The sequence below is a fragment of the Halichondria panicea genome, chromosome 1, assembly GCF_963675165.1.
Source record: "Halichondria panicea chromosome 1, odHalPani1.1, whole genome shotgun sequence".
NCBI classification, from domain to species: domain Eukaryota; kingdom Metazoa; phylum Porifera; class Demospongiae; order Suberitida; family Halichondriidae; genus Halichondria; species Halichondria panicea.
In genome coordinates, this window is record NC_087377.1 from 516,949 (window position 1) to 542,972 (window position 26,024).

General features: G+C 42.2%; 2 protein-coding genes and 2 long non-coding RNA genes across 14 annotated transcripts in view; 1 reads left to right on the forward strand and 3 right to left on the reverse strand.

The window, feature by feature from the left end:
- The window catches only part of LOC135352323 (uncharacterized), a 40,845-nt gene extending 35,893 nt beyond the window's left edge, over positions 1-4,952 (reverse strand). Inside the window, exons 1-2 of the mRNA XM_064551496.1 lie at positions 4,804-4,952; positions 4,263-4,579 (exon numbers count right to left, since the gene is read on the reverse strand). Of these exons, the coding sequence (XP_064407566.1) occupies positions 4,263-4,579; positions 4,804-4,826 (340 nt within the window). The 5' untranslated portion in view covers positions 4,827-4,952. The remainder of the gene's footprint in view (positions 1-4,262; positions 4,580-4,803) is intronic.
- Positions 1-26,024, reverse strand: part of LOC135350490 (uncharacterized) — a 116,442-nt gene that overhangs the window by 38,864 nt on the left and 51,554 nt on the right. For 3 of the 8 annotated variants that reach the window (XM_064549593.1, XM_064549549.1, XM_064549409.1), the window contains one exon: positions 1,779-1,883. The exons of 4 other annotated variants lie outside the window; for them this stretch is intronic. In XM_064549593.1, coding sequence (XP_064405663.1) covers positions 1,779-1,883 — 105 coding nt within the window. Of the gene's footprint in view, positions 1-1,778; positions 1,884-3,011; positions 3,114-26,024 lie in introns of all 8 variants that reach the window. One more of the 8 variants, XM_064549478.1, reaches the window with a different exon arrangement.
- Positions 2,258-3,001, reverse strand: LOC135333642 (uncharacterized). The gene is made up of 2 exons (XR_010394010.1): positions 2,541-3,001; positions 2,258-2,426 (listed from the first exon to the last, which is right to left on the reverse strand). It is a non-coding gene; the product is annotated as an uncharacterized LOC135333642 (long non-coding RNA).
- LOC135333400 (uncharacterized) lies at positions 5,078-24,971 on the forward strand. Of its 4 annotated transcripts, none has more exons than XR_010393893.1 (11): positions 5,078-7,426; positions 7,964-8,046; positions 10,740-11,487; positions 11,562-11,684; positions 12,016-12,105; positions 22,205-22,247; positions 22,322-22,417; positions 22,493-22,587; positions 22,802-22,924; positions 24,569-24,646; positions 24,779-24,971. It is a non-coding gene; the product is annotated as an uncharacterized LOC135333400 (long non-coding RNA). The 4 variants fall into 4 exon arrangements; XR_010393894.1 differs by having other exon boundaries at positions 10,740-10,868; positions 11,072-11,487; positions 22,205-22,417; XR_010393892.1 differs by having other exon boundaries at positions 5,078-5,299; positions 5,777-7,426; positions 22,205-22,417.

The following is a 26,024-nucleotide window of genomic DNA, read 5'->3' on the forward strand; positions in this document are numbered from 1 at the left end:
CACACACACCCACCCACGCACGCACACACACACACACACACTACTATCTATTTATTTTGACTAATACCTTGTGCTAATTTCTAAGAACCAAAATTAGAGGTTAATGATTGTTTTGTGCTTGCCACCTATAGAAAAAAACCACATAGACCCATCCCCATTATCAGTTACTACCACCACAAAACCTGGCCCAGACAATACAGGCCTGTTCCTAGGCCATATAAATTAAGCCTCCCTCAAGGTCAGTTAGCTGACACAAGCCATGCACAAGCTAAGTTGAAGTATTACAGCAGCCAATATCAAGTCTAAGACAACTTCTATACTTTATGTCAGCCTTATACCTAAAATGTGAATATAGCTTACAATCAGCATGGCCCCAAGTCAATATTACAATAATTATTCAGTATACTAGTTGTTCTGAATGCAACAGATGAATGGGGAGGGTTGGTGCACCGTTAAAGACTCTTTAACCCATCATTCTCGACTCTCAAGGTCGGGCATCTGTTTGCTTTTTCTACCTGTATGCATAGTTTTGTGCTATTTGCTCTTTTGTTCTCTTTTCCTTTTTTTTGTTTTTGCTTTTTGCTTGCCTAACTATAGATAGGATAATACAAGGTCTCAAAGATCCACCACTAAGTTTACTATACCTAAATATTAGGACATCAGATGCCAACCTTTTTAAAGATTAATTTAAGTGAGCATTCCGTTTGAATACCCTCAAACACACACACACACACACACACACACACACACACACACTCACACACACACACACACACTCACACACACTCACACACACACACACACACACACACACACACCCCCCCACACACACACACATACCCCCCCCCCCACACACACACACACACACACACACACACACACACACACACACACACACACACACACACACACAGAGGATGTGGTTTTTGCTAACAGTTTACACAGCTTGGTGTAGAATGGAATGTGCGTGGGACTTGGATAGCATATCTATTCCACATTCTACCACAGGTATTATTGGGGTCTACAAAACACTACCACAACCATTTGTCTTACGAAAACATTGAAGGTATCAATGGAACCGGCATAGCTTGCTCTATTGGTGTGCAAAATTTGACCTTGATACACCATATGAACTCGAATATATGCACTAGCAAACAAGTTTGGCTACGTGCTCTTCTGAAAAGGCTGCAATGACATTCCAAGTAAGCAAAACTAGGCATAACTCGAGAACCAAGCATTATTTTGCAAATTCACAAATTAAAATCCAAGAAAACATGACTAGAAGCCTATGGAAACTCTTACCTGCACACCTAGAGCAGCTGTAGCGATCCACACACACACACACACACACACACACACACACACACACACACACACACAACACACACACACACACACACACACACACACACACACACACACACACACACACACTACCGCATACCTCGCTTGCGCATGCGCACCGAGGCATAATAATTATGTCATGTAACACATAAAGTACATTATAATATATTGCAATAGTGATTCAGAAAACTCTCCGATTTATATAACAGTAGACGCACCCACACAAGTGCTAGTGATCGATGTATTTATAAGCCAAGTAGTAGAATGGAATGTGCGTGGGAGCTACTAACATTCCAGGTATTATTGGGGTCTACAAAACGTGTAATTGAAGGTATCAATGGAACCGGCATGGCTTGCTCTATTGGTGTGCCAAGTTTGAACTTGCTATACCAATATTTGTGGAAATTAGGTATGGGATTTCTAGTGACACATACCTGGTTCAGGAGTGGAGACTAGAGGTTTGAGATAGTCAGCAATTTCAGTCTTCCCCCACTCTACTGCATAGTCAAGAGGAGTCTTGCCATTATCATCAGTCACATCTGGACAGGTAAGGGATAGAGATTTGTAGTAGTACTGATAGCATTGACCATTACCATGCAGGATGACTACATTATTTTATTATCATGTACCAACAGTGTATTGTATCACAGTTGCCATGACGATACAACGGCAGGTACACTGATTGTTTCATTACATGCACATTGAACCACATTAACCCTTTCCCCGTTTTAATTAAAACAAGAAAATACAGAATAAATAACAATTTTCTTTAAAAATTTGTATGTCATAAACCATACATTGAAATGACTTGTAACTATTTCCTACAGGTAGCGCAGACCTCAGAGATATCTTGACAACATCTTCGTTACCTAGCAACTGACCACCCCCACTAATTAGCAATTGTTTACAAACATTCACAACTATGTACACAAATAATATTGTATGAAGGCACAGAGTGGCTAAAGACACTAAATAAGTGTTCTCAATGTTCTCACGGTGACATGGTTCAATCAGGATCTGCAGAAAGTTTTCTGCGAGGTCGTATCAGCAGACGCCCTTTTCCCGGGAAATGTTTTCTTCACCTACACACAGGTTTACAAGTTCAATGGTGGCTCATGATGTCCACTGCTGTACTAACTAGCCTAAATACAGTTATACTGAAGCTATCAAGACTACAGACGCTACTCTAGACTTACCAGATCCAAGAAGTTGTTCCATCGCAAGAGCTTCTTCCTCAGGCCTTCAGGCTCTATATTTTCTAGCTTGAGGTAGCTTTTTATCTAGCTACGATCCCAGTCACAGTCCTCTCACTCAACAAGGCCATAAAGCATCGATATTCTCACTGTCTAGCTACTTTAGAACCTCACTGAGATTGTACTACGAAGATCTTGAAACATTATCAAACGGTCACTTTTCTTTCGACATTACTGTACAAAGCGTACCTCGAGGCAGCATATTAAAGATACCATGTGAAAGAGCAGCTCAATGCGCATGTGCTGGTACCTACAGTGTGTGCATAGCTCCAACACAGTGGGCACAAAGAATTTTTGAAAATGACCACTAGAATGGCCGTCATATGACGGCTTCAACGGGGAAAGGGTTAATATATTCACGGGTTGTCTATCAGAGGATCTAATGAAACAGTACCCACTACGGAAATCACTCACCAACATCACACTTTAGTTCCTCAACTAGGTATTTCACTAGTTGTATATGTCCTCCCCAACAAGCCCAGTGCAGTGGTGTTGCGCCCCACTTGTTCCTCACATCTGTGTGTGGTGATCCTCAATATACTCAATAATTAAGTGAGATATGTTATTATAGACTATAGACTCAAAATTGCGGAAAAATAAAACAAGCCTATACAAATAGAAATAGTTGGTCTTATTAATATTGGTATACAAAGTTTGAACGTGACACACGACTGTGTGCGGAAGTTAGGTATGGGATTTCTAGTGACGAGTTTAGCCATGTACGTAAGTGTATAGTGGTCAAGATGGACCAAACATGTCATTGTACCACAACCACTTATCGTACAGAAAAAATAAAGGTAGCATAGGAAAGGGCATGCCTTGTTCTATTGGTGTGCGAAATTTAAGCTTGATACACCACTGTTTGTGGAAATTAGGTATGGGATTTCTAAAGCGCATACAAAAATGCCTGGCTTAATTAAGTATGATACAGTGTTAGTCATGCTGGTCCATTATCCCTGGGAATGTTGTTATTAGTGTACACAGTATAGACATTGTCACTGTCTAGGATTGGGGGAAATGAGAAGCCAATGACAATAAACGTAGAGTGGTTTGCAGTATTCCATATGAAGCCTACCATTCGACAATATAGAAACAAGCATCTTAAATGGTCAGTAATTACACCAGCTGGGTGAGATAATTATGTTAGTAGACTATTTGTCTTAGAGAAGCATGGGAACGAAATACAGAGATATCCAAAGAGCACACTAAATCTCACCAACATTCATCTTCACTTCCTCCACCAGATACTGTACCAGGTCTTTACTTTCTCCCCCACAAGCATAGTGAAGAGGAGTGTTGTTAGTATTATCCCTCACATCTGTTGTGGAACAAAGTTCAACTATCACACATATTTTTAACAGATATTACTATGGCAACCGTATAGCAAATGTTTATGTATTTCAAACAAGTGTACGTACATTGCAAATAATTATTCGAAATTGAAATGTAACACTATTAAACTTTCCGCTGTATGCATGGTATGAAAACTTCACATACACAACGACTACTTACCAGTGCTACGACTACTACATCGCAAATAATTATTATACTACGCGAAATTACTGACACAATTGATATTGCTACACAGTACATGAATATAATTCAGATACCATAATGATATGGAGAAACAATTACAATACACAAATAATTATAATGACTACTTACCAGTGCTGCATCTGACCTCCTCGATCAAGTACTGCACCACCTCTTTATGACCTCCCTCGCATGCCCAGTGAAGTGGAGTCCCGTTGAGCCTCCCACCACCTTTATCAGTACGAGCTCCATGAGTAACAAGTGTCTTCACAATCTCAAGGTAGCCCTTATAGCAAGCACTGTGTAATGGAGGCTCCTCATACGCCCACTCGTCACTCCAGTAGAGCTGGTGGTTGGGGTTCGCCCCCTGTCTCAACAGGGACCTAACTTTGGTGACGTCATTATTGTATACAGCCTTGTATAAGTCCTCGGCTAGCTTCTTTTGAGCACTGTACAAAATAGATGGTTGGGGGGTCAGTCATACAGAGAATTACTTGATATGTGTATATAGTTTATACAAGTGACACCATGCACATATCCAGCTGTCACTTTGCTGTACAGTGTTCCACCTCTGATCATAGCCTGCTCTGACTCTACTAATGGAATGAGCCTCCCTCCATGCAATCACAAGGTGCTACCATGAGTAGTAATTATAGTCTACATGTTCACTCACTCTGAGTCTTGTTCAGTAGCCATTCGGAAGCTTTGTTCAAACTCTGTCAAATTCTCCCCTTGAATTGTTTCTCAGTAAGCAAAGTGGTGCATGCATGTGGCATGCACCCTCTTTCTGTATTTCAAGGGCCCTTCCGGCCACAAAAACCCACACGATTAATTGCAATTGCAAAAGCATAAAAATCCATTTATAATTATATGCACACAGTCAATAGTGGAGTCATGTGATCCTACTACACACAAGACAACACTTATAATAATACTAAATACACGAAAAAATAAAATTAATATTAAAATTCAGCTAAAAGGAACTGCTCCAAATTGATCTACAGTTGTCATTGTCGTCGTAATCTTTGAACTCTCTCTAAGGGGGGGGTGCTCCAAACAAATCTCGTCTTGCATTGTCAGCAGTATTATGAGTGGGCGGGGTAGAGGAACGTCCGTCAAATGAAGTGCTACCAAAGTCATCCGTAGGAAATGGACTGCCAGTCTGTGAGGTGTGTGTGTGTGGGTGTGTGTGGTGTGTGGGGGGGGCAGGTGCGTGTGGTGTATGGGGGGATGAGTGTGAGGGATGGGAGGTTGAATAAGCAGTATACAGTCTGTCTATTGTGGTCACCCTCTACAATACAGCCAGGTTTAATAAGGGACCCAGAGTCAGCCTCTGCTCAGCCTAGGGTCACCATAATAAACATTCTGTACATAAGGCAAGTACCGTATTACTAGAATAATATTATTTTGCTGGTGAAAAACCTTTGCAAATGAGCAGAACATTTGACCTTCTGCGATCTAACTATTGCATTGTGTATTTACTAGTAATAATTGGATTTTATTTGTTGCAAATTGATCAACCCTCGCAAGATTCGCAAATGCTTGATGCTCGCAAAACATTCTAGTAATTATTATGGCAGCTAGTAAAAAGTCTATTAAGCAAAACACTACCCTCACACAACACACACACTCACCACGGTGGTCAGGTTGGTCTCTGATCCTACTCTTTGTGGAGTGAAATGACCAAAAGCATCCAGTCCACTGTCTACGCTCTTAAGGAATCCTGCATTCTGATTGGACGGCTTCAGGTTCGATACTCGTTGTGGTCGTGGCGACTTAGACCTGTTACCTCTTCCGCGAGGTCGATCTCGAGATGAAATGGTTGTCGTGGTAACCGATGTGGCAATAGCCCTCATAGCGTTGATGGGGGTGATAGTCACGGAGGGTTTTGATTGGTTTGTTGGTTTCTTAGCAACAGGACGAGTTTTTTTCGGAGAAGGGAGGGGATTGGGTGGACCAGGGGAACGCTGTGTGTATAATTATATATGGTGAAATAAATAAACACTCAAGGTCACCAATGTATAATCGATAAGCACCCTCTATAATACAGCCAGGTTAATGGGTCCCAAAGTCTCCATAGCATGTGTTTAGACCTGTGTTAGCAGACAACCCTCTATAATACAGCCAGGTTAATGGGCTTGTGTTTGGGCCTGTGTTAGCAGTTTTATAATACAGCCACTGTTGGTCTACCCACCACTAAGGTACTCACACAGACATTAGTGACATGTTTGGTGGTTCCTGTGATCCTGGACACCACCTCACACACTTGCCAGATACTGGTACGCAGCTCAGGGTCAGAGGTCAACAGGTAGGCTACAAGGAGGGGGAGAATACACGTATACCATTAGAGCAATACACATAAGACTTAAGGCTGGTGGTGTGTGTGTGTGTGGATGTGGGTGTGGTCTCACCTCTCAAGTTGTGCAGGGAGAGTCTTCAGGAATGCTGTACTGAGCACTGACTATGGCTAGAGGGTTGTCACCAAATGGAGTATCCATGAAGCACAGCTTGAACAGTAGTACGCCCAGTGCCTGTGTGTGGGCGGGTGTGTGTTGTGTGAGGGTGTGATGATATGGGTATTATTAGATTCGTCTCATTGAGAGCTTTCAAATGAGTATCACTAGTAAACGTGCTTATACACAGAGAAAAGAGGTTTTAGACCCTGAGCGTGTGCTATATTAGCACCGTGGTGTGCTAAACAGTGATTCAGCACACTACATGTGCTGTTTTGTAGGCATATAGCACAGCCTATGTGTTGTATCAAGAGCCCATAAAGAAAAGGAGCGGCTAACTTCAACGTACACTCGGGGATCACATCTCGTAATTACCGGTGAAACCGCACTTCCTTGTATGGAAGCGACTAAGTGCTTGCAAACCGCATCCCTGCATTGCTTATAACACGTGTAGGGATTCAACCAATTAAGTGACTCTGCATAATTTATATGGAAATGCGGTCATAACCAATTACGAGATGTGATCCCCGTAGTTAGCCGCTCCTTCTCTTTATGGGCTCCTGGTTGTATTGGTGTGCTTTTTCATGGCTTGTAATTTTGATGTTCGATTAATGTGCTAAATGGACTGTGCTAAATGTAATGGGTGTGCTGAAACAGGTAAACATGCTAATTCAGCACAGTGTGCTGTTTTCAGTACCAAATAAGGGCATGCAGTACAACAGATGTGCAGCTGCAGCTGCATAGCAACAAATACTTTTTTTTTTATTTGCTGTTCTTGCAAAGAAGAAAAGAAGTCGAGTTTAGACATGGTTTGAGAGCTGTTTGACAAAACTGTGGAACTAGGTAAGTTTCCCTCAACATGCTGAACAATGATGTACAATCTAATTACACAGCTATTGTACCAGGGTGTCATACAGTACACAGGGGAGCATCTGTACAATGTAATTGCACAGCTATTGTATTGTGCCAGGTGTCATACAGTACACAGGGGGAGCATCTGTACAATGTAATTGCACAGCTATTGTATTGTACCAGGTGTCATACAGTACACAGGGGGAGCATCTGTACAATGTAATTGCACAGCTATTGTATTGTACCAGGTGTCATACAGTACACAGGGGGAGCATCTGTACAATGTAATTGCACAGCTATTGTACCAGGGTGTCATACAGTACACAGCCCCTCTGGCTCCAACCCCCCCCCCACCCTAAAATTTGCATTCAGGTATTAGTAATGGTGTATGACTGAGTATCCATATGTATACTAACCAGGGTATTGAAATAACATGCAGTTGACTTTTTTTAGCCTTATATTTCCCCCCTCTACTTTAAAATCCTGTATAACACCCTGTAATAACTCTACAATATAATAATTATGCAGGAAGGACAAGCAAGTAAAAGGGCTCAACAAAATGGAGACCAATTGAAGCCTATAATTATTGCCCAAGTTTCATAGCACAATAAGTGAGTTATTTACTTCTTCTAATGAAAGCACCGCAGGTGCTGATGCCTCGGTGGAGGTGCCAAAGCTACATAACATAAAACTACTAATAGCTAGCTTTTATACACACATTGATTGATGATAATTATTATTGCTGCGCATGCAATCGCAGGGAAACTCAAATAGTGGGTAGTGATCGACCCATGATTGTTGTTAGATCCCATTTGAGTGTATTTAGCAGGGAACTATGAGCTATAGTACCGTAGATTGCTCTGGGCTACAAACTACAACATTGTACATTGTATTGTGATACACATGTAATAACATAAACATTATTGTAGCTTATTGTAGCTAGATGCTTTGTCTAGTAATATAATAACAGAACTAGAATGAAAGAGAGAAGCTCTAGTTTCTTTTTTTGGCTTTGTTCGAAAGTAGTAGGAGATGCTCGTTTTTTGGGCAGTGTGCTGTGCTTTTTTGCTGCAAGGCTGCATGGGGGAGGAGCTGGATGTAGGGAAGTGCTGGGATTCTAGCTTTGGCTTCTTCCTAAAGTTCCTTTCGCTTTGTTCAAGAGTAGTATAGGAGCCGCTCGTTTGCTGGGCTTGTTTGCTGCCTTCCTTTCGCTTTGTGAAAGTAGTACGAGCCGCTCGTTTCTTGGGAAGTGTGCTGGGCTTGTTTGCTGCAAAACTAGGGGAGGAGCTGGATGTTTCCGTTTTGTGGGTGGAGCTAGGACTATAATTTCGTCCATCAAACTGACGTGGAGGAACAGGGTTGACATGAATGGAGACCACAGATTTAGTAGAGACACAGAGATGCCAACTTCAGATAATTATTAGTTTTCAAAAGAATAGTGATGCAGTCGCTAGGTTGGCTGTTTATATAGGTTGACTGTTGCTAAGCTAGTGCATTTCTAGTAGCCAATAAGTAGCCAATAAGTTTTGGGATCTAAATCAGTATGTGCATTCGGTATCTATGGTTATAGCGTCCCACATCCCTCGGGCTTTGGGACACTATAACACATAGATACCTCTTGCCCATGTTCTAACTATAACTTGATGCCTAAAGTTCAAGTCTAAAATTAATGGCTGCAAGTCAGCAGAGCCTTGCAGCTCTCTTCTCACTCTTGCAGCTACCAATAGCTAGCGTTCTAGTGCAGAACTAACTACTAAGTAGAGTAGCAACACTCGGTGAACGAGTTTTGCTACGGACTCTTCTGAAAAGGCTGCAATGGCATTCCAAGTAAGGCGTAACTCGAGAACGAAACTTTATTTTGCAAATCCACAAATAGCAAGCCAAGAAAACATGACTAGAAGCCTATAGAAACTCTTACTTGCACTTCATTGAGCAGCTGAAATAGTCTACACACGCACACGCACAACCGTATACCTCGCTTGCGCATGCGCACCGCGAGGCATAATTACAGCGCCACTCTAATTGAAGGGCCAACAAAATAAATTATCCAATTAAGCGCCAAGTTGCTAGCGCTTACAATAACGCATCCTTAATTCGAGGCTACATGTACAACTGATCTGATAGCCTCGTGCAAACAGCTATACTATAGTACTCTACGTTGCTAAGCACCACTCTAAATAATATTATAAGTGCCAAACTAAAGTTATGGTTTTCTTGTTCTATTTGTGCGCCACTGAAAATCTTTAGCGGTGCTGTAATTAGAAGAAAGACGGTATAGTAAGTGTGTTTGTTTGTGTGTGTATTTTCACTTGGATGCCATGGCACTGTGTTTACAGCTAGCTAGGATAGATAGCCTCAGCAAAAAAGTGATTTGTTTTGACAGATTTTCAAATGGTAAAAAGCTTAGTTGGGTAAAAGCTAAGAAGTATAATAAACCTTGTACACATGCATTGAAGCTAGCTAAATACAGTTTCATTTTAAAGCTTGATACATCAAATGCGCACTATACAGCCACGCTTGAGTTCTGGCTTCTTTACTGTGAGACTACTCTGGTCGCGGTGAATGTCCGGAGCGCTATAGCTATTCGTTAACACATAAAGCTTAGTTCCATTGCAAGAACCACTACCGTTTTCGACTGTAATTGTCATAGCGTACGTTGCACTATTATTGTATAGATGCAGTAAGCGGTCAATGTAAGTTCCGTTTATGTAGTACGCCAGTACGTTTACACTGTATTAAAAGCGTTGCAATTTACCGTTGCACGTTGCAAGTATACATTTTGCAAAAAAACAAACAAAGAGACAATCCTAGTCACCTCGAGTATCGTAGCTAGACTAGTTACTTAGCTATATGCGTTTAAAGTGTTTCCATTTTGATAAGTACTGTATTAAAAGCGTATTTTACTCTAGCAACTACCGTTGCTATATACCAATTTACAAATGCGGTGTGCTGTGTTTTTGAATACAAAGCGACAATCCTCTAATAACATAATATCCAACTAAATTTTGCTTATCTACATAGATCTAACAAAGAAATATACACTGCACTATTTTAATCTAGCTATCTTACATGTAGCCGCTCTAATCAACCACATAAGTGGGCGTACAATAACTGTACGCCCACTCTTAATTAAGCTTGTGGTTGATTAAATCATTGGTTTGTGGTTAGCAGCTGCTGATGTCATCAAAACAGTAGAAAATATTTGTAGTTTTTCAGTGTTATCTCAGCAATGGAATAAGCATATAGGACGTTCTTGGTATCACACATACCCACACCCACACATCCACCCACACACTCACTTTAGGCACAACAGAAGGTGATCTTTATTTCATCACAAACAAGAGATGGGAATGGAAGTCAGTGACACGGTCTTCATCCGTGGGAAACTTGTGTTCCCTTGTGAAGACATTATTCTGACACAGCTCCTCTACACGTGTGTGTTGAAACTGTGTGTGGGGGAGCATGTTTATAAGATGCTCAACAATGGGAGATATTAATATTGAGTTGAATCAAAGCTTGTAATAAGTGAATAGTGCATTCTGTAGCTATTGGAGAGGACTATATCACACGCCTGACAACCACACCATCACTATATTATTATAGCATCATACTGTAAAGCAATCCCTAATTTGATAGGCTTTCAAGGAGCTACAAAATGGACAATCTCTACTGTGATTATTATTTATAATGCACCTATCAATGTGATGCCCCCCAGGAGGGGTCGGGCTAACATGAGGGAGTTGACCATACCCCAGGTCAAGCTTCCCCATGGTGGGGGAGGATTCTGTCTTCAAATCCCCCATTCCCCCAGTCAACACTGGCCAGGGTTTGAGCCTCAAGCAGTTGCATACACAATCTCCTATACAGTTCTACTGAAAATTAATAAGTCATCAATTATTATTGTCCAGTAATAAGGTAGCACTCACCTTTCCCCTGAGTCAGAGTGTTGGTCCATTGTGTCCAGTGCACCATGCTAGCTAGTAGGACCACTCCAATGAATGTGCTCTCAGAGTCGAGTATTAGAACTGATGAATGAAGCACATGGACAGTGGGTAAAGGATCATGACACTATTAGACAAAATATGCTTCATTTTGTAGATTTGATGACGACACGCTCACACACAAGATGGAGAGGAAAAGCGTTCACTTGTCCTTCCCTCTAGGAGCTTCCACAAGGCTGGATATCGGGTGAATACTTCTCCAAAAGACCAGCAGCAATGGATCACAAGGCAAAGAGCAGTGAGTACAAGTGAGTGGCTAGTCATGATCAAAAGTGGACCACCTAGTATAGTGTATAGGCTGCTTTTGATGACTGGCATTCAATATCTGCTAATACTATCATTACTAGTGATCAAACTATACAGCCTCTGTATCAAATGCATCCATTGCTACACATTTGTTGACCCGTTGTCAGTCTCCAAGATAATGTGTGTATTTAGTAGTGCTACAAGACTGTACATACACTATCAATTATTGCAGCTCAAGTTGATTTGAAGAAATAAAAATGTTTAAGATAATAATTGTTATGGTGGAATTATCTACTAGTGATTGAGTGGTCTGATTGTTCTCTCACTTGTTAGATTCGTGAGGGTCAGTTGTTCACTCTGTTGGATGCTGATGATGATCCAGCCATTGGACGTCAGATAAAAATACAGTCGACCTAAGGAACAGTGAGTACTGCCGCGTGCAGAGTGTGACTTTTTCCCTTACCAAACTTTGATCTGAGCATATTCATGTGATAGGCCTTATCTAACAGTGCTTGGAATAGTTATTCGCTGTACTCCCCCCTAGTGTTTACGTTCCCGTGGGTGGGTTCAATTCACTAGCAATAGTTTTGCGTTCCCGTGAGTGGGTTCAATTCACTATCAATAGTTTTAAGTTCCCGTGAGTGGTCACTAGCAATAGTTTTGCGTTCCCGTGAGTGGGTTCAATTAATTCACTAGCAATAGTTTTACGTTCCCGTGAGTGGGTTCAATTCACTAGCAATAGTTTTGCGTTCCCGTGAGTGGGTTCAATTCACTAGCAATAGTTTTGCGTTCCTGTGAGTGGGTTCAATTCACTAGCAATAGTTTTGCGTTCCCGTGGGTGGGTTCAATTCACTAGCAATAGTTTTACGTTCCCGTGGGTGGGTTCAATTCACTAGCAATAGTTTTGCGTTCCCGTGGGTGGGTTCAATTCACTAGCAATAGTTTTAAGTTCTCGTGAGTGGTCACTAGCAATAGTTTTGCGTTCCCGTGGGTGGGTTCAATTCACTAGCAATAGTTTTAAGTTCCTGTGAGTGGTCACTAGCAATAGTTTTGCGTTCCCGTGGGTGGGTTCAATTCACTAGCAATAGTTTTACGTTCCCGTGAGTGGGTTCAATTCACTAGCAATAGTTTTACGTTCCCGTGAGTGGGTTCAATTCACTAGCAATAGTTTTACGTTCCCGTGAGTGGGTTCAATTCACTAGCGATAGTTTTAAGTTCTCGTGAGTGGTCACTAGCAATAGTTTTGCGTTCCCGTGGGTGGGTTCAATTCACTAGCAATAGTTTTGCGTTCCCGTGGGTTGGTTCAATTCACTAGCAATAGTTTTGCGTTCCCGTGAGTGGGTTCAATTCACTAGCAATAGTTTTGCGTTCCCGTGAGTGGGTTCAATTCACTAGCAATAGTTTTACGTTCCCGTGAGTGGGTTCAATTCACTAGCAATAGTTTTGCGTTCCCGTGGGTGGGTTCAATTCACTAGCAATAGTTTTGCGTTCCCGTGGGTGGGTTCAATTCACTAGCAATAGTTTTAAGTTCCCGTGAGTGGTCACTAGCAATAGTTTTGCGTTCCCATGAGTGGGTTCAATTCACTAGCAATAGTTTTAAGTTCCCGTGAGTGGTCACTAGCAATAGTTTTGCGTTCCCGTGGGTGGGTTCAATTCACTAGCAATAGTTTTAAGTTCCTGTGAGTGGTCACTAGCAATAGTTTTGCGTTCCCGTGGGTGGGTTCAATTCACTAGCAATAGTTTTACGTTCCCGTGAGTGGGTTCAATTCACTAGCAATAGTTTTACGTTCCCGTGAGTGGGTTCAATTCACTAGCAATAGTTTTACGTTCCCGTGAGTGGGTTCAATTCACTAGCGATAGTTTTAAGTTCTCGTGAGTGGTCACTAGCAATAGTTTTGCGTTCCCGTGGGTGGGTTCAATTCACTAGCAATAGTTTTGCGTTCCCGTGGGTGGGTTCAATTCACTAGCAATAGTTTTGCGTTCCCGTGAGTGGGTTCAATTCACTAGCAATAGTTTTGCGTTCCCGTGAGTGGGTTCAATTCACTAGCAATAGTTTTACGTTCCCGTGAGTGGGTTCAATTCACTAGCAATAGTTTTGCGTTCCCGTGGGTGGGTTCAATTCACTAGCAATAGTTTTGCGTTCCTGTGGGTGGGTTCAATTCACTAGCAATAGTTTTAAGTTCCCGTGAGTGGTCACTAGCAATAGTTTTGCGTTCCCATGAGTGGGTTCAATTCACTAGCAATAGTTTTAAGTTCCCGTGAGTGGTCACTAGCAATAGTTTTGCGTTCCCGTGGGTGGGTTCAATTCACTAGCAATAGTTTTAAGTTCCCGTGAGTGGTCACTAGCAATAGTTTTGCGTTCCCGTGGGTGGGTTCAATTCACTAGCAATAGTTTTACGTTCCCGTGAGTGGGTTCAATTCACTAGCAATAGTTTTACGTTCCCGTGAGTGGGTTCAATTCACTAGCAATAGTTTTAAGTTCTCGTGAGTGGTCACTAGCAATAGTTTTGCGTTCCCGTGGGTGGGTTCAATTCACTAGCAATAGTTTTAAGTTCCTGTGAGTGGTCACTAGCAATAGTTTTGCGTTCTTGTGGGTGGGTTCAATTCACTAGCAATAGTTTTACGTTCCCGTGAGTGGGTTCAATTCACTAGCAATAGTTTTACGTTCCCGTGAGTGGGTTCAATTCACTAGCAATAGTTTTACGTTCCCGTGAGTGGGTTCAATTCACTAGCAATAGTTTTAAGTTCTCGTGAGTGGTCACTAGCAATAGTTTTGCGTTCCCGTGGGTGGGTTCAATTCACTAGCAATAGTTTTGCGTTCCCGTGAGTGGGTTCAATTCACTAGCAATAGTTTTGCGTTCCCGTGGGTGGGTTCAATTCACTAGCAATAGTTTTGCGTTCCCGTGAGTGGGTTCAATTCACTAGCAATAGTTTTGCGTTCCCGTGAGTGGGTTCAATTCACTAGCAATAGTTTTACGTTCCCGTGAGTGGGTTCAATTCACTAGCAATAGTTTTAAGTTCTCGTGAGTGGTCACTAGCAATAGTTTTGCGTTCCCGTGGGTGGGTTCAATTCACTAGCAATAGTTTTGCGTTCCCGTGGATGGGTTCAATTCACTAGCAATAGTTTTAAGTTCCTGTGAGTGGTCACTAGCAATAGTTTTGCGTTCCCGTGGGTGGGTTCAATTCACTAGCAATAGTTTTACGTTCCCGTGAGTGGGTTCAATTCACTAGCAATAGTTTTACGTTCCCGTGAGTGGGTTCAATTCACTAGCAATAGTTTTAAGTTCTCGTGAGTGGTCACTAGCAATAGTTTTGCGTTCCCGTGGGTGGGTTCAATTCACTAGCAATAGTTTTGCGTTCCCGTGGGTGGGTTCAATTCACTAGCAATAGTTTTAAGTTCCTGTGAGTGGTCACTAGCAATAGTTTTGCGTTCCCGTGGGTGGGTTCAATTCACTAGCAATAGTTTTGCGTTCTCGTGAGTGGGTTCAATTCACTAGCAATGGTTTTGCATTCCCTTGAGTGGGTTCAATTCACTAGCAATAGTTTTACGTTCCCGTGAGTGGGTTCAATTCACTAGCAATAGTTTTAAGTTCCCGTGAGTGGGTTCAATTCACTAGCAATAGTTTTGCGTTCCCGTGAGTGGGTTCAATTCACTAGCAATAGTTTTACGTTCCCGTGAGTGGGTTCAATTCACTAGCAATAGTTTTGCGTTCCCGTGGGTGGGTTCAATTCACTAGCAATAGTTTTGCGTTCCCGTGGGTGGGTTCAATTCACTAGCAATAGTTTTAAGTTCCCGTGAGTGGTCACTAGCAATAGTTTTGCGTTCCCATGAGTGGGTTCAATTCACTAGCAATAGTTTTAAGTTCCCGTGAGTGGTCACTAGCAATAGTTTTGCGTTCCCGTGGGTGGGTTCAATTCACTAGCAATAGTTTTAAGTTCCTGTGAGTGGTCACTAGCAATAGTTTTGCGTTCCCGTGGGTGGGTTCAATTCACTAGCAATAGTTTTACGTTCCCGTGAGTGGGTTCAATTCACTAGCAATAGTTTTACGTTCCCGTGAGTGGGTTCAATTCACTAGCAATAGTTTTACGTTCCCGTGAGTGGGTTCAATTCACTAGCGATAGTTTTAAGTTCTCGTGAGTGGTCACTAGCAATAGTTTTGCGTTCCCGTGGGTGGGTTCAATTCACTAGCAATAGTTTTGCGTTCCCGTGGGTGGGTTCAATTCACTAGCAATAGTTTTGCGTTCCCGTGAGTGGGTTCAATTCACTAGCAATAGTTTTGCGTTCCCGTGAGTGGGTTCAATTCACTAGCAATAGTTTTACGTTCCCGTGAGTGGGTTCAATTCACTAGCAATAGTTTTGCGTTCCCGTGGGTGGGTTCAATTCACTAGCAATAGTTTTGCGTTCCTGTGGGTGGGTTCAATTCACTAGCAATAGTTTTAAGTTCCCGTGAGTGGTCACTAGCAATAGTTTTGCGTTCCCATGAGTGGGTTCAATTCACTAGCAATAGTTTTAAGTTCCCGTGAGTGGTCACTAGCAATAGTTTTGCGTTCCCGTGGGTGGGTTCAATTCACTAGCAATAGTTTTAAGTTCCCGTGAGTGGTCACTAGCAATAGTTTTGCGTTCCCGTGGGTGGGTTCAATTCACTAGCAATAGTTTTACGTTCCCGTGAGTGGGTTCAATTCACTAGCAATAGTTTTACGTTCCCGTGAGTGGGTTCAATTCACTAGCAATAGTTTTAAGTTCTCGTGAGTGGTCACTAGCAATAGTTTTGCGTTCCCGTGGGTGGGTTCAATTCACTAGCAATAGTTTTAAGTTCCTGTGAGTGGTCACTAGCAATAGTTTTGCGTTCTTGTGGGTGGGTTCAATTCACTAGCAATAGTTTTACGTTCCCGTGAGTGGGTTCAATTCACTAGCAATAGTTTTACGTTCCCGTGAGTGGGTTCAATTCACTAGCAATAGTTTTACGTTCCCGTGAGTGGGTTCAATTCACTAGCAATAGTTTTAAGTTCTCGTGAGTGGTCACTAGCAATAGTTTTGCGTTCCCGTGGGTGGGTTCAATTCACTAGCAATAGTTTTGCGTTCCCGTGAGTGGGTTCAATTCACTAGCAATAGTTTTGCGTTCCCGTGGGTGGGTTCAATTCACTAGCAATAGTTTTGCGTTCCCGTGAGTGGGTTCAATTCACTAGCAATAGTTTTGCGTTCCCGTGAGTGGGTTCAATTCACTAGCAATAGTTTTACGTTCCCGTGAGTGGGTTCAATTCACTAGCAATAGTTTTAAGTTCTCGTGAGTGGTCACTAGCAATAGTTTTGCGTTCCCGTGGGTGGGTTCAATTCACTAGCAATAGTTTTGCGTTCCCGTGGATGGGTTCAATTCACTAGCAATAGTTTTAAGTTCCTGTGAGTGGTCACTAGCAATAGTTTTGCGTTCCCGTGGGTGGGTTCAATTCACTAGCAATAGTTTTACGTTCCCGTGAGTGGGTTCAATTCACTAGCAATAGTTTTACGTTCCCGTGAGTGGGTTCAATTCACTAGCAATAGTTTTAAGTTCTCGTGAGTGGTCACTAGCAATAGTTTTGCGTTCCCGTGGGTGGGTTCAATTCACTAGCAATAGTTTTGCGTTCCCGTGGGTGGGTTCAATTCACTAGCAATAGTTTTAAGTTCCTGTGAGTGGTCACTAGCAATAGTTTTGCGTTCCCGTGGGTGGGTTCAATTCACTAGCAATAGTTTTGCGTTCTCGTGAGTGGGTTCAATTCACTAGCAATGGTTTTGCATTCCCTTGAGTGGGTTCAATTCACTAGCAATAGTTTTACGTTCCCGTGAGTGGGTTCAATTCACTAGCAATAGTTTTAAGTTCCCGTGAGTGGGTTCAATTCACTAGCAATAGTTTTGCGTTCCCGTGAGTGGGTTCAATTCACTAGCAATAGTTTTGCGTTCCCGTGAGTGGGTTCAATTCACTAGCAATAGTTTTGCGTTCCCGTGGGTGGGTTCAATTCACTAGCAATAGTTTTGCGTTCCCGTGGGTGGGTTCAATTCACTAGCAATAGTTTTAAGTTCCCGTGAGTGGTCACTAGCAATAGTTTTGCGTTCCCGTGGGTGGGTTCAATTCACTAGCAATAGTTTTGCGTTCCCGTGAGTGGGTTCAATTCACTAGCAATAGTTTTACGTTCCCGTGAGTGGGTTCAATTCACTAGCAATAGTTTTACGTTCCCGTGAGTGGGTTCAATTCACTAGCAATAGTTTTGCATTCTCGTGAGTGGGTTCAATTCACTAGCAATAGTTTTGCATTCCCTTGAGTGGGTTCAATTCACTAGCAATAGTTTTACGTTCCCGTGAGTGGGTTCAATTCACTAGCAATAGTTTTAAGTTCTCGTGAGTGGTCACTAGCAATAGTTTTGCGTTCCCGTGGGTGGGTTCAATTCACTAGCAATAGTTTTGCGTTCCCGTGGGTGGGTTCAATTCACTAGCAATAGTTTTAAGTTCCTGTGAGTGGTCACTAGCAATAGTTTTGCGTTCCCGTGGGTGGGTTCAATTCACTAGCAATAGTTTTGCGTTCTCGTGAGTGGGTTCAATTCACTAGCAATGGTTTTGCATTCCCTTGAGTGGGTTCAATTCACTAGCAATAGTTTTACGTTCCCGTGAGTGGGTTCAATTCACTAGCAATAGTTTTAAGTTCCCGTGAGTGGGTTCAATTCACTAGCAATAGTTTTGCGTTCCCGTGAGTGGGTTCAATTCACTAGCAATAGTTTTACGTTCCCGTGAGTGGGTTCAATTCACTAGCAATAGTTTTGCGTTCCCGTGGGTGGGTTCAATTCACTAGCAATAGTTTTGCGTTCCCGTGGGTGGGTTCAATTCACTAGCAATAGTTTTAAGTTCCCGTGAGTGGTCACTAGCAATAGTTTTGCGTTCCCATGAGTGGGTTCAATTCACTAGCAATAGTTTTAAGTTCCCGTGAGTGGTCACTAGCAATAGTTTTGCGTTCCCGTGGGTGGGTTCAATTCACTAGCAATAGTTTTAAGTTCCTGTGAGTGGTCACTAGCAATAGTTTTGCGTTCCCGTGGGTGGGTTCAATTCACTAGCAATAGTTTTACGTTCCCGTGAGTGGGTTCAATTCACTAGCAATAGTTTTACGTTCCCGTGAGTGGGTTCAATTCACTAGCAATAGTTTTACGTTCCCGTGAGTGGGTTCAATTCACTAGCGATAGTTTTAAGTTCTCGTGAGTGGTCACTAGCAATAGTTTTGCGTTCCCGTGGGTGGGTTCAATTCACTAGCAATAGTTTTGCGTTCCCGTGGGTGGGTTCAATTCACTAGCAATAGTTTTGCGTTCCCGTGAGTGGGTTCAATTCACTAGCAATAGTTTTGCGTTCCCGTGAGTGGGTTCAATTCACTAGCAATAGTTTTACGTTCCCGTGAGTGGGTTCAATTCACTAGCAATAGTTTTGCGTTCCCGTGGGTGGGTTCAATTCACTAGCAATAGTTTTGCGTTCCTGTGGGTGGGTTCAATTCACTAGCAATAGTTTTAAGTTCCCGTGAGTGGTCACTAGCAATAGTTTTGCGTTCCCATGAGTGGGTTCAATTCACTAGCAATAGTTTTAAGTTCCCGTGAGTGGTCACTAGCAATAGTTTTGCGTTCCCGTGGGTGGGTTCAATTCACTAGCAATAGTTTTAAGTTCCCGTGAGTGGTCACTAGCAATAGTTTTGCGTTCCCGTGGGTGGGTTCAATTCACTAGCAATAGTTTTACGTTCCCGTGAGTGGGTTCAATTCACTAGCAATAGTTTTACGTTCCCGTGAGTGGGTTCAATTCACTAGCAATAGTTTTAAGTTCTCGTGAGTGGTCACTAGCAATAGTTTTGCGTTCCCGTGGGTGGGTTCAATTCACTAGCAATAGTTTTAAGTTCCTGTGAGTGGTCACTAGCAATAGTTTTGCGTTCTTGTGGGTGGGTTCAATTCACTAGCAATAGTTTTACGTTCCCGTGAGTGGGTTCAATTCACTAGCAATAGTTTTACGTTCCCGTGAGTGGGTTCAATTCACTAGCAATAGTTTTACGTTCCCGTGAGTGGGTTCAATTCACTAGCAATAGTTTTAAGTTCTCGTGAGTGGTCACTAGCAATAGTTTTGCGTTCCCGTGGGTGGGTTCAATTCACTAGCAATAGTTTTGCGTTCCCGTGAGTGGGTTCAATTCACTAGCAATAGTTTTGCGTTCCCGTGGGTGGGTTCAATTCACTAGCAATAGTTTTGCGTTCCCGTGAGTGGGTTCAATTCACTAGCAATAGTTTTGCGTTCCCGTGAGTGGGTTCAATTCACTAGCAATAGTTTTACGTTCCCGTGAGTGGGTTCAATTCACTAGCAATAGTTTTAAGTTCTCGTGAGTGGTCACTAGCAATAGTTTTGCGTTCCCGTGGGTGGGTTCAATTCACTAGCAATAGTTTTGCGTTCCCGTGGATGGGTTCAATTCACTAGCAATAGTTTTAAGTTCCTGTGAGTGGTCACTAGCAATAGTTTTGCGTTCCCGTGGGTGGGTTCAATTCACTAGCAATAGTTTTACGTTCCCGTGAGTGGGTTCAATTCACTAGCAATAGTTTTACGTTCCCGTGAGTGGGTTCAATTCACTAGCAATAGTTTTAAGTTCTCGTGAGTGGTCACTAGCAATAGTTTTGCGTTCCCGTGGGTGGGTTCAATTCACTAGCAATAGTTTTGCGTTCCCGTGGGTGGGTTCAATTCACTAGCAATAGTTTTAAGTTCCTGTGAGTGGTCACTAGCAATAGTTTTGCGTTCCCGTGGGTGGGTTCAATTCACTAGCAATAGTTTTGCGTTCTCGTGAGTGGGTTCAATTCACTAGCAATGGTTTTGCATTCCCTTGAGTGGGTTCAATTCACTAGCAATAGTTTTACGTTCCCGTGAGTGGGTTCAATTCACTAGCAATAGTTTTAAGTTCCCGTGAGTGGGTTCAATTCACTAGCAATAGTTTTGCGTTCCCGTGAGTGGGTTCAATTCACTAGCAATAGTTTTGCGTTCCCGTGAGTGGGTTCAATTCACTAGCAATAGTTTTGCGTTCCCGTGGGTGGGTTCAATTCACTAGCAATAGTTTTGCGTTCCCGTGGGTGGGTTCAATTCACTAGCAATAGTTTTAAGTTCCCGTGAGTGGTCACTAGCAATAGTTTTGCGTTCCCGTGGGTGGGTTCAATTCACTAGCAATAGTTTTGCGTTCCCGTGAGTGGGTTCAATTCACTAGCAATAGTTTTACGTTCCCGTGAGTGGGTTCAATTCACTAGCAATAGTTTTACGTTCCCGTGAGTGGGTTCAATTCACTAGCAATAGTTTTGCATTCTCGTGAGTGGGTTCAATTCACTAGCAATAGTTTTGCATTCCCTTGAGTGGGTTCAATTCACTAGCAATAGTTTTACGTTCCCGTGAGTGGGTTCAATTCACTAGCAATAGTTTTGCGTTCTCGTGAGTGGGTTCAATTCACTAGCAATAGTTTTGCGTTCCCGTGAGTGGGTTCAATTCACTAGCAATAGTTTTGCGTTCCCGTGAGTGGGTTCAATTCACTAGCAATAGTTTTACGTTCCCATGAGTGGGTTCAATTCACTAGCAATAGTTTTACGTTCCCATGAGTGGGTTCAATAATTCACAACAGCTGCATTGTACCTCCTTGTTTTGTGTTTTTTATGCGAGTGCGCTGAATGCACCAGCGAAAGCTTGGGTTTTCTGATTGCTTAGAAACAGACCTTTCAAATGGTGCCATCAAAGTTCATATTTATTTGAAAGATAACATTATTTGATAATTAAATTTAGTCCCCATGGTCCGAGGTCTAAAAATAACAAATTAAGGGCCCGGAGGAAGTATTGGATTGAAACACGTCATTTAAAAGGTATTTACCTAAGCTTTCGGAATATTATAAAATTTTTGACATTAGATCAACTGTTATGGCTGTTGAAAGACCTCCACCCCTTCCGTTTAATTCGTGAATCTTTTTTGCGCTGTACTCCCCCCTTGCATGTGTGACTGTGTTTTGTAGTTTGTGCTATTTGCGCTGTACTCCCCCCTTGCATGTGTGACTGTGTTTTGTAGTTTGTGCTATTTGCGCTGTACTCCCCCTTGCATGTGTGACGGTGTTTAGTCACTAGCAATAGTTTTGCGTTCCCATGAGTGGGTTCAATTCACTAGCAATAGTTTTGCGTTCCCGTGAGTGGGTTCAATTCACTAGCAATAGTTTACGTTCCCGTGAGTGGGTTCAATTCACTAGCAATAGTTTTGCATTCCCGTGAGTGGGTTCAATTCACTAGCAATAGTTTACGTTCCCGTGAGTGGGTTCAATTCACTAGCTGCCAAATGTATATGTAACTATTGTTTACGAACAATTCATATATATAAGCTTATAGAGCAACCTATTAATATGTGATTAGCCTCCTCCACAAAGTTAGCCCATGCACTGTATAGGCGTGTTGTAATAGTTTGCCATTTCTTTGCTCATGTCTCGATCAACTGCATGTACGATGTGTTCCACATTTGTTACCCAGGTTTAATCACTGCCTCATGAATGGATGTGTCAAGCACACACAGGTGCGTGTGTACACATGTCTCACTATGGTGACTAGTGTAATGATGCTCATCAATACATCTCCCTCCTCCCACAGTGCTCCAACATCTCTGTGTGTGCTATTGTATCCTTCACCCTGCCTGCATGGTGTCTACTCCTAGACTGAGGGAATGGAGGTGTCAAGCACACACAGGTGCGTGTGTACACATGTCTCACTATGGTGACTATAGTGTAATGATGCTCATCAATGCATCTCCTCCTCCCACAGTGCTCCAACATCTCTGTGTGTGCTATTGTATCCTTCACCCTGCCTGTATGGTGTCTACTCCTAGACTGAGGGAATGGAGGTGTAAGCACACACAGGTACGTGTGTCAGAGAGTGGGTGTCAGGAGATGCTATCACATGACCTACACCATTCTGAGCTGTACCAATATTGTTGCTGGTTCATACGATGATTACCAGCTAATAATGGCCTATTCAAATTTTATGTTTCAGAAGATTTACAAATGATATCGTATCTAACGAAGCTCACTCGTAAACACAACTTTTGAGTATCTAATTTCAACCCCCCTCCAGGAGTATTGACCTGACTCCCTCCAGGCCTGGTGAAATGAACCAATCGTCTCTCTATTATATATAGCACATACAGCAGCAAAGTACAACACATCAGTCAGCAAGAAACCACCTCACCCCAGCAAGGTGTGTGTGTGTGTGTGTGTAAATGTATACATATCTGTATAGCCCACATTTCTTTTATTAGTAGCTTTGCTCTATAATAATTGTACCCTCCCTCGATCCACACACACACACACACACACACACACACACACACACGACCATGGCCTGGCCATGCACATTTCTCTCTTAGTAACAGCTTTAAATTTCCTCTGTGTTGTCAGATCTAACAAGGTGTCAGAGTTCTTTCAATTCCCTAATTAAGTTTAGTATTGTAAGATCGCTGAACCTAGTGGATTATTGTTGTGGTTTTAGCTCTGTTCTCATCATACAACTATTACATTTCAGGGGAGGGGGGCTTTCCCCTGTATGACCCCCTGCCTAACCTCTGCACACACACACACACACACACACCCACACACACACACACCCACACACACACACACACACACTCACACACTGGGTATGTGTTTACTTGACTAATGCAATTAGTGGTCGTGGTTGGTTGCTCCAGCTTTGTGTACAAACTACACACTAGTGAGGTCATTTCTGCTCTTTGTTGTAACTAATGGGATGGAGTGAGGTGACATTGGTTGTGTACACCAGTCAGCTAGGGTAACTAATGGGATGGAGTGAGGTGACATTGGTTGTGTACACCAGTCAGCTAGGGTAATGGTTCGTGTTCTGTACATAGACAACATTAATGGGCTACATTTTGATACCAAGAACATCATATAATTATGCTTATTCCATTGCTGAGATAACACTGAAAAGCTACATAATTTACTATTTTCTGCTGTTTTGATGACATCAGTAGCTGCAAACCACAAACCAATGATGCTTTAATCAACCACAAACAAGAGTGGGCGTACAGTTATTGTACGCCCACTCTCATGGTTAATTATAGTGTCATCGATTTGTGGTTAGCAGCTTGTGATGTCATCAAAACGGTAGAAATAGTAGAATATGTAGTTTTTCAGTGACATCTCAACAATGGAATAAGCATAGAGGATGTTCTTGGTACCAAAATGTAGCCCATTTATTTGTAAACTTACCAGAGAACTTTTAAAGCTAAACTTTAAAATGTTCAGAAGATATTACTCTAACCAAAACTGTACATAAAAACCAGTAAATCATGAATTATAGACACTGTGAACATATGTAAGAAAGGGATGGCCAGGATACCTAAACCATTGAACAATTATGTGATGAAGTCTAGGACCCTAGCTGTACAAGATTACTGTTTCTAACCGATTACCCACTATAACAATTTGTTGTTGTTTTATTAATCACCACAAACCCACCACCTTATGTTTCCATGGAAACATTTTTGGTTATGTTGTAGCTCGGTCATTCATCTACACATTGGTATCAACACCATTTCTTAGAAATGTTCCAATCGAAAGATATTTACATTTAAGTACAGCTACTCACAAAGTTGTGGCAATCTACTCTCTAAGCTGGATGCACTGTATAACGATTGAATTACCCACACAAAATTAATGGACCACTTATTTCATTTGCCTATACATAGCATCATCTCAGATGTATCTGCCCCCCCCCCCCCCGCACACACGCACACACGCGCACACACACGCACACACACACACGCACGCACGCACACGCGCACATACGCGCACACACACACACACACACACACATTCACAGATGCTCATGCTGTGTCAGACCCACAATGAATGGAGCCTCCATCACAACACCAGCGATATCTTCCATAGTCATGATGAGGTACGCTAGGGGGTGTGGTCTCAGCTTGTGTGTGGGTGTGTGTGTAACTGTACATTATGCTGCATGTGAAATTGTCGTGTACTATAATTATATAAATACGATCACTTTCCCTCATCCCCCATTTCTCTGTAGACACGCTGTTTCTTATAATCATGGACACTGATGGGATAAGTTGAAGATAATTATTGTCAAGAAAGTAAACACAAGCCCGGTCTGTTACCAAGGAAACATGACAACATTGATCATCATTGAACATTTTTAGCCTATGCAGTCATAAAAATTAATATTGTTGTATTTTTTAATCTCTACTGCTAAAAATTAATTATGACCAAGAGTGCATGCGCTCTTGTTATGACATAATAATAATTATTACAATAAAAGTGGTAAAGATCATTAACTATATAAGTCATTAAGAATTATGTGTATTTTATAAACCTTACAGTCCCCATGAGAACCAGTGTCCTCTCACGAGATCTGATCTACTAGCCACACCCTTAACCACTAGGCCACACCCATTCTTCACCAATCTGTATTATCAGGAGCTCATAAATAAGTTTAATTTTGATGACGGCTCTCTTCTGATGCTACACAGTTACAATACATTTATCATTGATAACATAGCTGGCATGTGCAATTGTGTGGACAGACATTGACTCAACAAAGCATTCACATCAGGTATAATTATGGTGGATAGAGTGCTAGTAGTCACCACACAAACACTAGCTAGTATAATTGATAAAGAACAAAAATTAATAATTAAAAAATTAATACCATCAGTCACAGTTTATAATGGCTAGAGGATATTGTCAGGCTAGAGTCACTTGCAGTCTTCCCTTGAGTTCCTCAGCAATGTCAGCTCTACTGATAACGGGAGACTCTAGAGCTGTCAACAAGTCCTCCAGTTGTGGACCACCTTGCAACCACTCTACGAGCATGTGTGTGAAACACTTGGTGACACTGTTGGGTCTTCTGGCATTCTCCTCAGCTATCACCTGCAGTGTACATTGTTATTATAATGACATCATTCTGTACTATCCAAGTTCTACCGTATATCGGCTGAAATTATGAATCATGTCAAGTTAATGAATTCAGTGGCCAACCAATTGCTACTAAAATGCAACACAGCCACCCACACAACTAAAGAAACAAAACTACTAACAGGGTTTCATACAGAGGGGGGGGGGGGGCCTGGGATATCCCCCCCCTAGAAATCTGAATATTAATGATGTCATAATAAAAATGTATGACTTTTCTCCCATTCCTCAACAATTGTTCCGGGGAAGGACCCCAGACCCCCCTCTAGACCAAGGAACAAGTACAGCAGCCATTCAGTGTTAGGTAGTGCCAGACCATCAAACCATCGCCTTGTCCATCAATA